The sequence below is a fragment of the Podarcis filfolensis genome (genome assembly GCF_964270895.1).
Source record: "Podarcis filfolensis genome assembly, chromosome: 3".
Taxonomy (NCBI): Eukaryota; Metazoa; Chordata; class Lepidosauria; order Squamata; family Lacertidae; genus Podarcis; species Podarcis filfolensis.
Window position 1 is genome coordinate 48,144,053 of NC_139606.1, and position 14,631 is coordinate 48,158,683.

At 40.2% G+C, this 14,631-nt stretch overlaps 1 protein-coding gene across 1 annotated transcript in view; it reads right to left on the reverse strand.

Annotated features, from left to right (window-relative positions):
- Positions 1–4,057: 4,057 nt before the first annotated feature.
- Positions 4,058–14,631, reverse strand: part of ASCC3 (activating signal cointegrator 1 complex subunit 3) — a 216,673-nt gene continuing 206,099 nt past the window's right edge. Inside the window, exons 40-42 of the mRNA XM_083608265.1 lie at positions 6,265–6,474; positions 4,957–5,132; positions 4,058–4,855 (exon numbers count right to left, since the gene is read on the reverse strand). Of these exons, the coding sequence (XP_083464391.1) occupies positions 4,708–4,855; positions 4,957–5,132; positions 6,265–6,474 (534 nt within the window). The 3' untranslated portion in view covers positions 4,058–4,707. The remainder of the gene's footprint in view (positions 4,856–4,956; positions 5,133–6,264; positions 6,475–14,631) is intronic.

Here is a 14,631-nt window from a genome sequence, read left to right on the forward strand (position 1 = left end):
TGTGGGGCTGAGGCTTCTGAATTGACATTTATTTTTTTAAAATTGTTATTTTCTATCATTTCTCATGACTCTGCACCATGGCATGAGAGGTGCTGATAAATTCTTTTTCCATTTTTTAAATGTTACTTGGAATTCATACTCCAAATCCCAACATTGCACTTTAAAAATGCTTCCTCATAATCACAATTTAACATGAACTACTGACATTTTTAGAGGAGTTGGTGTTGCAATTTAAGAACCAAAAGTGGTCATCACTAAATGCTGGCAACAAACAAGAAGGGGTCACTAATCACAATACATTTTCCAAGGGACACTGCGGGAGAAGACAAGCCTTTGGTCTTCTACAGAATACTCTTTCTTAATTAAATCTAGGCTAGTATGCTCAAATAAAAACCATGTTTTTAGAATTTAAGTATGTGGCTCAGAATGGAAAGGGTCATGCTTCTTACTGCGCAAAAGTGCTCTCATATCATATGCAATCTTACAAACAGTTCAGTGACCCTTTGGCCTTCAATTTCTATGGTTTCTGTCCGAAGTATGATTGTAATGGACCATGTATTACTCTACTTCAGAAGAACTGAGACATCCAAATAAACCAAAACACTCTCCACCACTTTTTTTTTAAAAAAACACAAAGACTTAACATCTATTCATGCATTTGTTCTAAATACAACACTTTATGCCTGGCAATTGTTTTAAAATGTTACAATAAAGTTTGTAAAAATAAGTAAATAAAAATAAAATAAAATGTTGCATTACATTTTAAATATAAGGTTATAAAGCAATGAGCTTGGGACCAGTTTGGTGAAAAACCACATTATACAAGCTGGAATAACTACTTATTAAGTTTTGAGATCTGCAGATAGGCTTGTGAAACTGTTCTGATGTTCTTTATCTCTCCCCTTGATAGCATTAAAATGACAGCACTTCAGTGACATTTTCCAGTGCATGAATATCATCTTTCAGCTCTATAATGGTTTCCCAAACATCTTTGGTTTCCATTTTCATTTTCTCTCTCTCCATGTGGCGCCTGAGGTTTTAGCTGTTGGTTGATTAAGATGTCATTTTCAACATTTCTTACCATTTTCTAAATCACCATCATTAGTTAAATGATCACTCCCTAATTCATTGTCATTTGTTCCAAGATATTCTCATAATATTGGAAAAATGCCTGTCACATAGAATTATACTTTGCCTTTAACCTGCAAGGTTTATCAGGGAACAGTAAAAAAACACAAAAAAAACACACCACACATAAATAACTACCACGTCAGATGTATAGAATATATATATTTTTCCTTGGTTTAAAATTCTCCTGATTGATTATGGTTACACAGCCTGCTGTCTGGAATATATATATATATAAAGTTTGCTTAGGATCCATTTTATATAAAGCTGATAGCAATAAATTTGCCTCCGTTAGGTAGACTGTGAATTTATTTTACAAAGCCAATTATTTTTTCGCAACAAGGGCATTTCAGACATATTTTGAAAATCTAATGTCCTAAAAACATAGCAAACAACACTAAGTGACAAAAGTAATATGTGAACACAGATATTTGGCATGAATAAACCTGCTTCATTTAAAGCGCAACTTCATATTGTGATAATATGCATCAATGGAAAGCATTACATATTTATATATGGCATGTAGTTTCCATATAATCCACATTTAATGGACAGAACAATGATGCTAATGGAAGCCAAGTTTTATTCTTAACTGTCTAGTCCATTTCCAGCTCAGTCCCGTATGGGGCTTTGCTTCACCAGATTGGTGTTGATTTTTTAAAAGTATTTTACAGCCTGGTGAAGTAGAGGTAGCCACAATGTAAAACTCAAACGCAAAAGCACTCCAAGGATATAGTTAATTTCTTGAGACAGTTGACCCCTGCATCTCCGTACACTGGTCCTACTCTTAATGGGGGGGAATTAAGATAGATATTAACAACTTTTTTGTTGTATTACCACCATTCAGCTAATTATGCATCACACTGATTTAATTCTATGAAGCAATTGCTTTACAGCTGTGGGCATTGCAAAACCATTCAATTTATTTCCTGGCACCATGAGGTGTATAGTTAAAATATCATAGCCTTTTCAAAAATGTAGATTTGGATGCAAGCTGAACACAATAAAAACTATCTGCAGCTCTCTGAGGAAGTTCAAAATGACTGGATATATTTCTCAGACTCTCTCAAAAATTAGGGCATTCTAGTGGGCATGTTTTAAAAAATGACTTTGAAAGGGTTATTTTTCACTGAGGAGCTGACCCTTTGAAACTATCCAGTCCATTGTTTGCGCAGGGATAATGAAAAAATCAGGTAGATATTTCCTTTCTATGGAAGGCGTTCAGAAATACCCTTCTGTATTCTCTGTGTTAACTTATCTGAAGCACAGTGAACATTTATGTAAAAATACCCTCCAAGGAAATATAAGTACTGTCAGGTAAAGAACAAAAGCACCCAGTATTGCAAACCTGAGAGTCCTTGAATAGGCTCTTAAACCCATAAATATGTTACATTAAATAGCAGGATTTCAAAGGCAACGAGCAAATATGCTGTACCCCAACCAATGTGACCAAATGAGCATGATATCTGTATATTAATTATTCTGTTTGCAACAAAATAGTTTAAGAGCTTCATCTCGGAATATTAGACAGGTCTCTGCAACATCATTTAGTTGTGATACAAAAGGTAGGAGAATAGAACTATTATTGGCATGTCATTCCATATTTATTTATTCAACTTGTATGGTGAGGTAGGTGAACATAAAAATAATAACGTAATTATACTGACATTGGAAACAAAGCACATTTTTCTGAAACAGTGGAAAACCTTAATACTGAATATTGTGGTGCTTTCTATCTAGCTCCCTGCTGCTGTTGCTGGCTTGTTAAATGGGTAAAGCGAAACGCTATAGCTGCTGCTCTTGGGCGATACCTGGGCTCACCAAAAACAAAGCACACGGTTCCCCGCTACTGGTTCAATCCAGACAACATGGAAATAGTTTTAGATGTGGTGCATCAATGCAGATGTGGGTTCATCCTGCTCTGGAGGGGTTTACATTGCCCCTAAAGGATCCGGGTTTGCAGCTTGGGAGATGTTCACTGATGCCACCTTGTTGGTAGAGACACAAGTGGCTTTTGCAGTGCAAACAGCCTTTTGTTAACTTCAGTTGATATACCAACCACAGCCACATCTGTATGGAGACAGCCTTCCTTCAGTTATCAGTGCTGGTAGCCTCCTGCTTTGATTACTGGAATGGAGTTGCCTTTGAAAATGATCCAGGAGCCTCAGTTGGTCGAGAATAGGGGGCACCACTTACCTGGGACTGTGCAATTAGCTCATATTACACCATTGCTTTGTCAGCTGTCCTGGATTCCAGTCCGCTTCCAGGACCAATTCAATATTCTGGCTTTAACATACAAAGCTCCAAACACCTTGGAACTAGGTTACCTGAAGGACAGCCTCTTCCCTTATGGACCGACACATATCAGACCACCACTTTTGGAGGCCCAAGTAAAGTTTGGCATTGGGGAAGGGGCTTTTCAGTGGCAGCACCTTGGGAGTGGAATGCTCTCCCCAGAGCACACATTTTGCTGTATTTTTGGCAGCAGATAAAACCCTTTTTGCTTTCTCCAGCTTTTTAAATTCTTGATTTTTATATCGCAAACCTATTGAATGTATTTCTTTGTGCTTTATTATCGTAAGCTGCCCAGATAACTTTATATGCCACCCAGAAACAAACAAACAAAAATACCCATTAACATCGTTTTGTACTAGCAATTAATTAGGCCTTTCTAAATACATTTATCAAGTACAGTAGCAGTGTTGTTTTAATGAGGAATTTTTTAGACCCCCCCCAATAAACTTACCAGTATTATCCACCGCAGTACAAGTCACTCTACAGACATTAAACATGCATTGCTCCTTTACATTCCTAATTTCAGCTCGAACCCCTTTGTATGTAACTTGAAACGCCACAGCCTATTGAATGTACAGTCAATACTGAAGTCCTTTAAAAGGCCCATGGGTACAATGACTTTTCAAACGTATGATGTGCTTAAGTGCTGAACTTTATTACTATTTCCTATACATTTTACACAGAAAATTCTGAGATGACAAAATGTGCCACAGGCATTGTCTTCAGTACAAAACCTTGCAATGTACCTCAGCAATGTTCCCCCATCACCATGTCTCATAAATTAAAGGGGGGAAAGGACCATTTACACAGAGTGGCTGTGACTGAAATACTTCATTCATGCCCAAACCATCCATGCAGCTGGAACTTTCTTGCCTCTTTGAGAGCTAGTTTGGAATCTCCAGCTTACTTACACATAAATGGTGTGTTTGGATCACAGAAAGTGGCTGCAGTGATGATTTCAGGAACACTAATGAAAAGGTTAAGTTTTTGCAAATCAAAGTATCTGCTCCTTTCATTTCCTGACCTGCCAAAACCAACAGTGGCAATATACATTAATAGGAAAACAGAGTCGCTTTGCAAGAAACCTAGAAAATGATTTATTTTAAAAAATGCAACCCTTTTATTGGGTAAAAGGCCACTGTGGCTAACTCTGTGTTATCAGAATCAATACAGTAGTCGTTTTCAATTTCCTAGGTGTCGAAGTTGGATGCTGATTGCACTTGGGCAAACATAATTCCCTTTCCCAGAATGAACATGTGGGCACAGGTGAGTACAAAGGCCATGTTAGTTCAGAGCCAGGTCATTTAAGGCACCAGAGATCTCTGTGTTGACCTGTGCTGACGTATTGGTTGGTAGGGTATTCAGATAAATGTCATACTGCTGGTCCATTCCGAGGTAGCTGTCACTCATAAGATACAATGTGTAGATATACCTGTGATAAAGTGAAAGAAAAGGATATCAGTTTGTTTCGCTCCCACAAAAAGAAGTCCCAGTTTCAAAAACCAAAACAGCTTTCATTCAGTAATATCTTACTTTCCAGGAATTTCTGGGGTGTAAAAAGCAACTGAAACCGCACTCTGATTTCTGACATATCCAACTCTTTTCAAAGCAACAAGTTCCTTTTTGTCCACTTCTCCTAGGATCAAGAACCACCCTTCGTCTTTAGTCTTGGGGAACCGCGGTGCAATGGCTTTGCTGTCTTGCCTGCCCTGGAAGGAAGAAAATGCACATTTATGGAATGACCACCCTAAATTTCTAAGTTGTGAGCAACAGTTTAAAAAAGCACAGTGGGCAAAATCAAAATTAATTGTAAAAACAGAACGTGGACTTAATATAGGCATTTTAAGCTGAAATATTTGTCAACTACTAGAAGTTCGGCAGGGAGGTGGCCTGTCTAATCCTGGCCAGGAGGGACTTCCACAGGGTTGGGGCTACAATACTGACTGCATGGCTCCTGGCAGATATGAGCTGTTCATCTGAGTCATGGGTAACCATTAATACAGACTCCCCCCATTGATTGGGCAGGAATATAAGGAAACAGGCAATCCTTAAGCCAGGCATAGGCAAACTTGTCCCTCCAGATATTTTGGGACTACAACTCCCATCATCTCTAGCTAACAGGACCAATAGTCAGGGATGATGGGAGTTGTAGTCTCAAAACATCTGGAGGGCCGAGTTTGCCTATGCCTGCCTTAAGCTATCCTGCATCAAAGTTGTTAGGGGCCTTGTAAACTAATAGAAGAACTTTGAACTTGACCCAGTAATATATATGGGCAGCTTTTTAAGCAGCAGAGGTACGTGCTGGCAATTGTCTGTTCCCACCAACAGTCTAGCTGCAGCGGTTTGCAACACATGGAGCTTCTAGAACTGGTCTCGGAGAGATCTGGTATATACCACATCAAGAAAATACAATAGCCGTGTAGAGAATGTATTTGAGTCTGTACATGATTTAATGCCTTATAGCTGAGCATGTGGTCAGGGAGTGTTAGGTTCACACCAGCTGGAACCACCTCTTTCACTATGTCATATATCCACATATGGGAGGTCTCATATGTACAGAGTCCTAACCACATGGCACATGTGATGAGTGAATACAGCTAGTTGGCTGAATCTCGACCTCTTGATTATTATACAGCTGTGACCATCCACATTGGGCTTAGAATTCACAATATGGCGAATACAAGCCCTACCATGTGATTTTTCAAGCAAAATAGTCATCATATGAAACTGACCTGATGGAGCCATACCATGATGACTCTAAGATATCCAAAAGGAGGACAAGAAATGGGCATTAGGCACCAGTGAGAGGGACAGGGACAAAGAACAGCAAAAAATTTCTACCTTGGTGTAACCCACATGCAATCTCCTCAAGTTTATCTGGAGGACATATTCTTGGTCCGCGTGCAACTTGATCCACTTTTTGTTATCCCGCATGTTTGTTGCCAGCATTGGGACAGGTAGTTCATTCTGTTCTTGAACTGCATCATCCAAGCCACCTTTAATAGTCATATTAACTTCTATAACGGGCAAGTGGGACAAGAAATGCCAAGCCTGTAGAGTAGGAAAAACACAAAAATTAAAATCGTCTCCCAAGCATTCTCAACTGTTTTTGTTTTTCAGTTTTACATGCAAAATCTCATTCTGTAATTATGTGTTTCATTCTGGATTTTTGTATATTACAAAACTGCTGTCCATTATTCCTTCGCAAGTCTTAACTTTCCATTGCAGGGGTGGGGAACTCTTTCGGCCTGGTGGGTCAGATCTCTATCAGTCCCCACCCCTATGGGCCAACATTGACATTAGGACACCTTATGATTGGCAAGTGTGCTGTCTCACCCACCTGCCTAAGTCCCTTGTGCAGCATTTCCCAAGCGTCTGAACACCACTCAGTTGGCAGGCATTTGGGAAATGCAGAGCAGGGGGATTCGCCAGCCCCAGGCTTGACAAAGTGGCAAACACAAGGCTGGCAAAGCTGCTTACTACAGGAGCCAGCTGTGTGATCGAGATCCCCAGGGGGAACTCAAGTCATGCAGCTGATCTAGCTGTGTCTCTACCCATATCATGTAAGGTGTGGTTTGGCAAAAATGGCCTTGTGGGCCAAACAGGGACCTGTACTGGACCAACTTTGTCCTGTGGGCTGCAGGATTCCCACCCCTGCTCTGTTATTGGCCTTTTTTATTTGGCTCCTCTGCTGCATTGGGATACCAGGCTCTGATACCTACTTACTCTAGAGTTCAACAGATCAGATTGAAAGATTCGCAGAAAAGTGCTACCTGCAATGGGCACTCATATTATATCAACGGTACCCAAATTATTCCCTTTTTCAGCTGCTCAGCTTCCCTTAGTACTGAATCTATTGATTATAACCACAGGACAACTGCTGGGTAGGGAAGAAGATCTCTCCACTTTAAATTTTGGTGAGAATTTTGGCCTACAATCCTACATGCCAAGCGCTGCGTACCTGAAAGACATCTTATACCATTAGTTTAAGGGAGGCTCCTCTGCACGTAATGCTACTCTATATGCTGTTTGGATTGTAGGGCATGTATGTTAATGAACAGCTAATGAATTAATAAATAATTAATGTTGCCTGATTAAAGAAACTTAACCAATTAAATAGTTTTAATTGAACCATCAATTAATTACAGATGCATAATTTGACTATAACAATATTGAAGAAAACAAAACCATCAATAAATTAAACCTGCATATGACCAAAACAATAAATTTGAAGAAAACACCTACTTTGTTTTAAGCTAGTACATGCATCTGCCTTCTTGCATGAAGCGCTCCCTGCCATGTGACACCAGGTTTTCTTCCATCGTGGCTTTGATTTAATGGGAGGCCCTTTTGCTTGTGCAATGCAGAGTATTCCATTTTAAAAATTATTCCCCTGGGTTATCGCAACCTGCCACACAATATTCCACTGTCACAGACGGTACCCCAAAACTCAACCACTCTGATGTCTGTTGGAACTCAGACTCTGCCAAGAATATAAGGTCCAACAAATCGCTCATTTGCGTCACTAACAATTTCATTTCCCAGAAGGTGGAAGAAGCAACAAGGGGGGCCATCTCTCTTGGCCCTAATTGCATTCCTGTTAATCATGGGTGTATGGTGAGCAATGATCGAAGCTGAGGGGCAACAGGCAAATGGTTAGAACCATAAAAAGAACAAGTAGCTAGGTTTGCTATCCTCCAGGCAGAACAAACTTAATTTGGCACTAAGCTTTCACACCCACTACCTCAGGGGCCAGCTTATTCAGCCTCTCATAGAACTGAGAATTTCAGTCAGTCCCCAAGATACATCCTGATGTGGCATCATTACCCATTGATGGGCAAAGAAGGGGACACAGAAAAACACATGGCAGGCTGGACACAGCTCACAGGCTGTGATTAAAACAAAACATGCACACATGTGTTTGAACATACAACAGGATACTACACACCATTACATTAAACGCACACACATAAATCAAACAGCTTATCTGACTTTTCAAGAGCTCAGAAACATGGAAGATCCATAAACACACAAAACCAAGACTGGGCACCAGCACTCTGTGAAACATAGCCTTAAAGTACAAAAATAGATGTTTCAGAAACATCCACCCCTGTGTCTTTCACACAAGGATATGGGCTGGAGCTACATGTCACAACTGCCACGGTAGTCCAAGAGAGAGGAAAGAAACATGGATCAAGGGTAGATCATTCCTGAATCCCTCCAAAATCGATCTCCAGTGCTTTAGGGATATTTCCCCATTTCTGTAAGAGCCAATGGGTCTGTTTGTTTTAACACGACTGCTAGAATTGTCACCATAAATATTTCACTCCTTAATTTGACTTTGCCAGCACAAACAAAGCAAATATGAAACCCCTGAAGAGTACTACACATGCTTTAGAAAGATTATTTTATGTCCATTTTTTATGTAAAAAAATTGTCTTACCCCTACTGATTAAACTATTCTTCTATAAGCCACTGAAAACTACTTATAATTACATTCTGAATTAAATCTTCCCAACATAATCCATAATGAGTGAGTCACTGAAGTGCTAATTAGTGATAAGGCAAACCACAGAGAGTTCAGAGGATCAGTTCAGATAATTACCCAAAAGTTCAAATTCTTATGGAAAGTTATCCACATTCAAAGTTGCTTACTGCAACCAAAGTGGATTGAATCTTTAATGTCCTTAAAATAGTTAGCGACTATCACTTTTTCTATACTTGGCAGTTTTCAGGACTTCCTCAAGATCAAAAGTTCCTTACATTCCAGATCAGCTTTGTATTTCAAACTGGAGCTATAGTTTGAAGTGAGCAAGGGCTAAGCCTTGAGTAGCTTTGGCTGTGCCCAGAGATTCACTTCTATATGTGCTAGCTAGTGCTTGCTCTGGGTTTTGGGCAAGACAGTCTCTATGTATACCTGAAGGAGCGTCTCCACCCCCATTGTTCAGCCCAGACACTGAGGTCTAGCACCGAGCACCTTCTGGCGATTCCCTCATTGCGAGAAGCAAAGCTACAGGGAACCAGGCAGAGGGCCTTCTTGGTAGTGGCGCCTGCCCTGTGGAACGCCCTCCCATCAGATGTCAAAGAAATAAACAACTATCTGACTTTTAGAAGACACCTGAAGGCAGCCCTGTTTAGGGAAGCTTTTAATATCTGATGAATTAATTATTGTATTTTGATGTTTTGCTGGAGGCTGACCAGAGTGGCTGGAGAAACCCAGCCAGATGGGTAGGGTATTAATAACACTGGTCAACAACAAATTTGTTGTCTGCGTTTTTTCAGCTGATTTAGGACAAATCTGATGCGCTGAATCCAAAAATCACATTGGTTTTGCTCAATCAGGTCAAGTTTTTTTAGCTATGGCCACATGTCATTTTTTTACGTTTTTGTTCACCTGTACGTTTGTGTGGAGCATTTTAGAAGAAGTAGGTGGGGGTAAAATGCCATGTTGAATAATTGTTTTGATTGGAAATGATTATTTTAATGACAAGAAGTATTCAGGTCCGATAGTTCTGGGTGATTATGTCGAAAAGGGATCAGTTTGAAGTCATAAAACCTCGAAATCTTCCATAAAGATTTGTGGCAAAGCATAAAGTTGGGGGATCAAAACCCCTGGCTCACTTGAGTACACTGAAGGAGAACTATGAAGGGGTGAAGTATGTGCTGGAGAAAATTGGTTATGATCAGCATAAGTGGTTTATTTGTGTTGACCTGAAGATGGTGAACTTTTTGTTGGGACAACAGTCTGGCTTCACCAAGTACCCATGTTTTCTGTGCATGTGGGATAGTAGGGACCGTGCTCAGCATTACACGAAGAAGGACTGGCCTGTGTGGGAGGAATTGGTGCCTTGCAGAAAAAGGAACATCATCAATGACCCTCTGGTGGACAGAGACAGAATACTCTTCCCACCGCTGCACATCAAGCTCGGCTTCATCAAGCAGTTCACCAAGGCTCTGAACAAGGATGGTGACTGCTTCACTTACTTGTGCCAGGCTTTTCCAGGATTGACCATGGAGAAGTTGAAAGCTGGCATATTGGACGGTCCTCAGATCCGTCAGCTCATCAGAGATCCAGAGTTTGGAAACTCAATGAACGAAGTGGAACTGGAAGCGTGGAAGGCATTTGTTCTGGTAGTGAAGAACTTTCTTGGCAACAATAAGGCCAGAAACTATGCAGAACTTGTCAACAACATGCTGACTGCTTTCAGAAACCTGGGCTGCAACATGAGCATCAAGATGCACTACCTATTTTCACATATGGACCAGTTTCCTGAGAACCTGGGTTCAATGAGACGAGCAGGGGGAGAGATTCCATCAGGACATGAAAGAGATGGAGACCAGGTATTAGGGTCGCTGGGACACAGTCATGATGGCTGACTACTGTTGGACTCTGAAGAGAGACCTCCCTGCCGCTGAGCATTCCAGGAGTTCCAAGAAACGGAAGTTCAAGCCCTGAAGTTTGAAAAATGGTGAAGCAACATGCAATTTACGTGTACTTACCTTTATCAATGTCCACCATTCAGTTTACAGTAATCGATGTTTCTATCAGGTAATCAATATATATTGTTGGAAAAACATTTTTTTCTCTTTAAAACATATTTAGGATGATATGTGTTGTCAAAAATCAGCTGATAATGCCACAAAAATGTAATTGATTTTGTCACAAGATCTGATTTTTTTCAAATCAACATAGCACAAAAACCTGACCTGATGGAGAGAAACGGATGCCATTTCCTGATTCAGCAGTGCAAAAATACCCTAAATCAGTTGTAGAAATCTAGACAACATTCAAAAAGTAAAAAATTGTTGCCCAGTGTAATAATAATAATAATAATAATAATAATAATAATAATAATAAACTGGTCCCCCCACTTTTCACTCTGCAGCAACTTGACAGAGATCATCAGTGGGCCCTTTGCTGGGATGTAGGTCCTTGGGAGATGCCTGACCATGTTCAACACCCCTCCCCCCAATGCTGGCACTGATGCTGACACAGGCACACACTCTTTAACCATTTCCTTATTCCACTGAGTACAGCAAACAAGGTTCCTTCAGAATTCTCAGCTTAGTCCCTTAACGGCTCACTTATTTTCTGTGACTTGGCTTGTACAGAACTGGGCAGCTGAGGGATGCAAGGGGGGAATTCTGACACAACTTCTGTTATAGTTCTCACTTGGACAGGGTTAAAAAGCTTTTCCTCTGTGCCAGTTGCACGGTACTTGTGTGGCTCCCTGTTCTCACAGTGTCCAGTCAGATGCTTGTGGGAAGCCCTCAGTGACAGCCTGCTGGGAAATGGGCACTGGCCATTACTGCCTAATCCATCACAGTCAAAATGTCTTTCTTAAAAAAATGATTTTACAAGTCCTTTAACTGCAACTGCAACTTTGATAGCTTTAATCTCTATTTCAAGACAATGATAGTTTTCAAGGAAACCAGATATAGATCTGTTGCAGATATTGCAAATCAGGAGTGGAGAACCGTTTTTGGCCAGAAGCGTGCATCTTTATATCCCTCACCCGATAGGCCAAAGTTCACAGGGGGGCAGGGCCACCCCCCTTTCAATTACCTGGCGCTGGGGGAAGTTTATAAAGGGCTTTTAAATGCCCCCCACAATTCTATTTTGAATCTTCATGGAAGTTTGAAGCAGAAATGTGGGGGTGGGTTTTATTTTTGAAGGCCTTGAAAAATCCATGCTCCTTCCCTCTTGTCAGCTGATGGGGTGGGGTGAAAATGCATTTTCAACCCCCCCCCATCCCCACAGTTTCTCCTTCAAATCATGGAGGTCTGAAGGAGAAGCACTGGTGGGTTGTTGTTTTGTGTGTGTGAAAGGTTTCTCTTCATTCCTCCCCTACCCCACTGCCTCTGCTGCAACAAGAAGGGAGAGAGAAAAAGCCTGCATGTTGAAATCTAGGTACCTATATCAAACTTCTGTACCCTTGACAAAATTGAAGTGCAGCAAACTCTTCGCGGGAACTACGTACAGTGGTACCTCGGGTTAAGTACTTAATTCATTCCGGAGGTCTGTTCTTAACCTGAAACTGTTCTTAACCTGAAGCACCACTTTAGCTAATGGGGCCTCCTGCTGCTGCCGCACTGCTGGAGCACGATTTCTGTTCTCATCCTGAAGCAAAGTTCTTAACCCGAGGTACTATTTCTGGGTTAGCAGAGTCTGTAACCTGAAGCGTATGTAACCTGAGGTACCACTGTATTGTCTTAAAGCTTTGGCCCATATAAAGTGATGTGCTTTTGAAAAACTGTACAACAAAACAGTAGGCAGGATCTACTTTACTGAGGGTGAAGCACCTGCTTGTGCAGGGTTCCAATAGGATTCTATCTCACACTCCTTTACTGGAATGTTAAGGGGACTGTGGGAGATCGGTAGGTATATTTACCCTGTGTCCATCCAGCACACAAGAGGCTTCCAATCCCCCAAACATGCTGTCTACTGTGTGTAAGTGATGGTGAGAAGGAGAAACTTCTGCCTATGGATGCTGGACCTGTGTTGAGAGTCACTCTTGCCCATTCAGATTACTGTAGGTTCATTTTCACAGGTAATTCGTATTTTCTTTGGCTTCTTATTTATTTGGTTTAGAAAGAGGCAAATGAAAAATTAAGCCCAATTAAGCCCTGCAACTTATTTCTGTGATAGTTTCTCTTTTAAAAATAATGACAAATGTTTTAGAAGCATATTTTTATTTGGGCCTGCAAAGCACATTCATGGGCTTCATACAGATGTGTTGCATGGCCACTTCGAACTCAGCTGAGTGTTTCCTTCTACGTTGTAATATAATGTATTTATTTACACTTACATGCATCTAGATGTATAGTGTAAGCAGAGTTTATGTTATTGACATATTAAACAGACACATGAAAGATATGGGCACACCACATACACAAAAGCTATTTTTGAAGAAACTGCTAAGACATTTCAATACCAGCCAAACATATTTATCTGAGGATTAATCTTCATCTATTGAATCAGACGCGAACACTACCATGCATACAATTATTTAATTAGCAGCCAAATCCTCTGCCAGTCAGCCGCTGTTCCAGGCATACTGATGGGGAGGGAGATGCAAATCTCACAGTAGTACTGCTTTTTCTCATTACTACTGCAATTAGCACTTAAATTGATGCTTTAAACATACTAATTTCTGGAATAATTCAGGATTTGTATGTTACCTGGGATCGTCTCACTGCAGAGACGACACCAGATTGCTACGCAAATTGAAGCACTTTTGAGCCAAATAACCATCATCGTATCAGACAGAGCCAATTTGCATTTGGTTTTAAAGATAACAGAACGGCAATTTATGCAAATAAATTAAGTTAGTTTACTTCTGAGTTTTCCCTGAACTAATTATAACAATGTTCTAATTTTTCAACAGATCTACAACTTGGACTTAAGTCAATTGTATATTATGTTAGAAATCTGTTGTTAAAGAAGGTTTTGTTTTGATCTTAATGCATTTTTACTCACAATTTTAATGACATTTTATATATAAATACAGGTGTTAGTAATGGACATTAAAATAGTTACCTTTTGTTTGGAAGCAAAATTTTAGCTTATCTGAAATTAAGGAGATAAGTGCAAAGGACAAAGGATTATATTTAGGTAAGTCACTAACCGCGCAATCTAACTATGTTTACTAAGAATTCAATGGGGCTTACTCTCATGTAAGTGGGGTTAGGATTGCAGCCTTAGGGTACCTGAAATAAAACTTGAAGATTTTATTTTTAGTTAGCACCTTCAGTTTAACTTGACATTCCTGAACCCAGAAAATGCTTCAGCTTGCGACAATGCTATAACATACGCAATCTTTTAACAAAGTATTTTTCTTTTCCTCTCTAAAAACACAGGTGGCAGATTCCTCTGATTTAAGGGTGAATTCAAAAAAATGTTAGAATGTCTCTAGTCACAGTTCTGCTACACTTGAGTTGCCTTGGAATACTAAACTTAATTAATTTCAGCAGCATTTTCTTCTTCAAAATATTATAGCATACCATTTCTCACTGACATGCATTTTATATCAGCTGTGTGCAGGTACACCCAAGTACAAGATATGGAGGACCCACATACATAAAAACCCCCAGCCCTGTGCAGCAACTTTAAACACACCTTTGTGGTGGGCGATTCGTGTATGGTGGCTACCACTGACCAAAACAAACAGCACTGCTTACAAACACACACACACACACGAACCACTT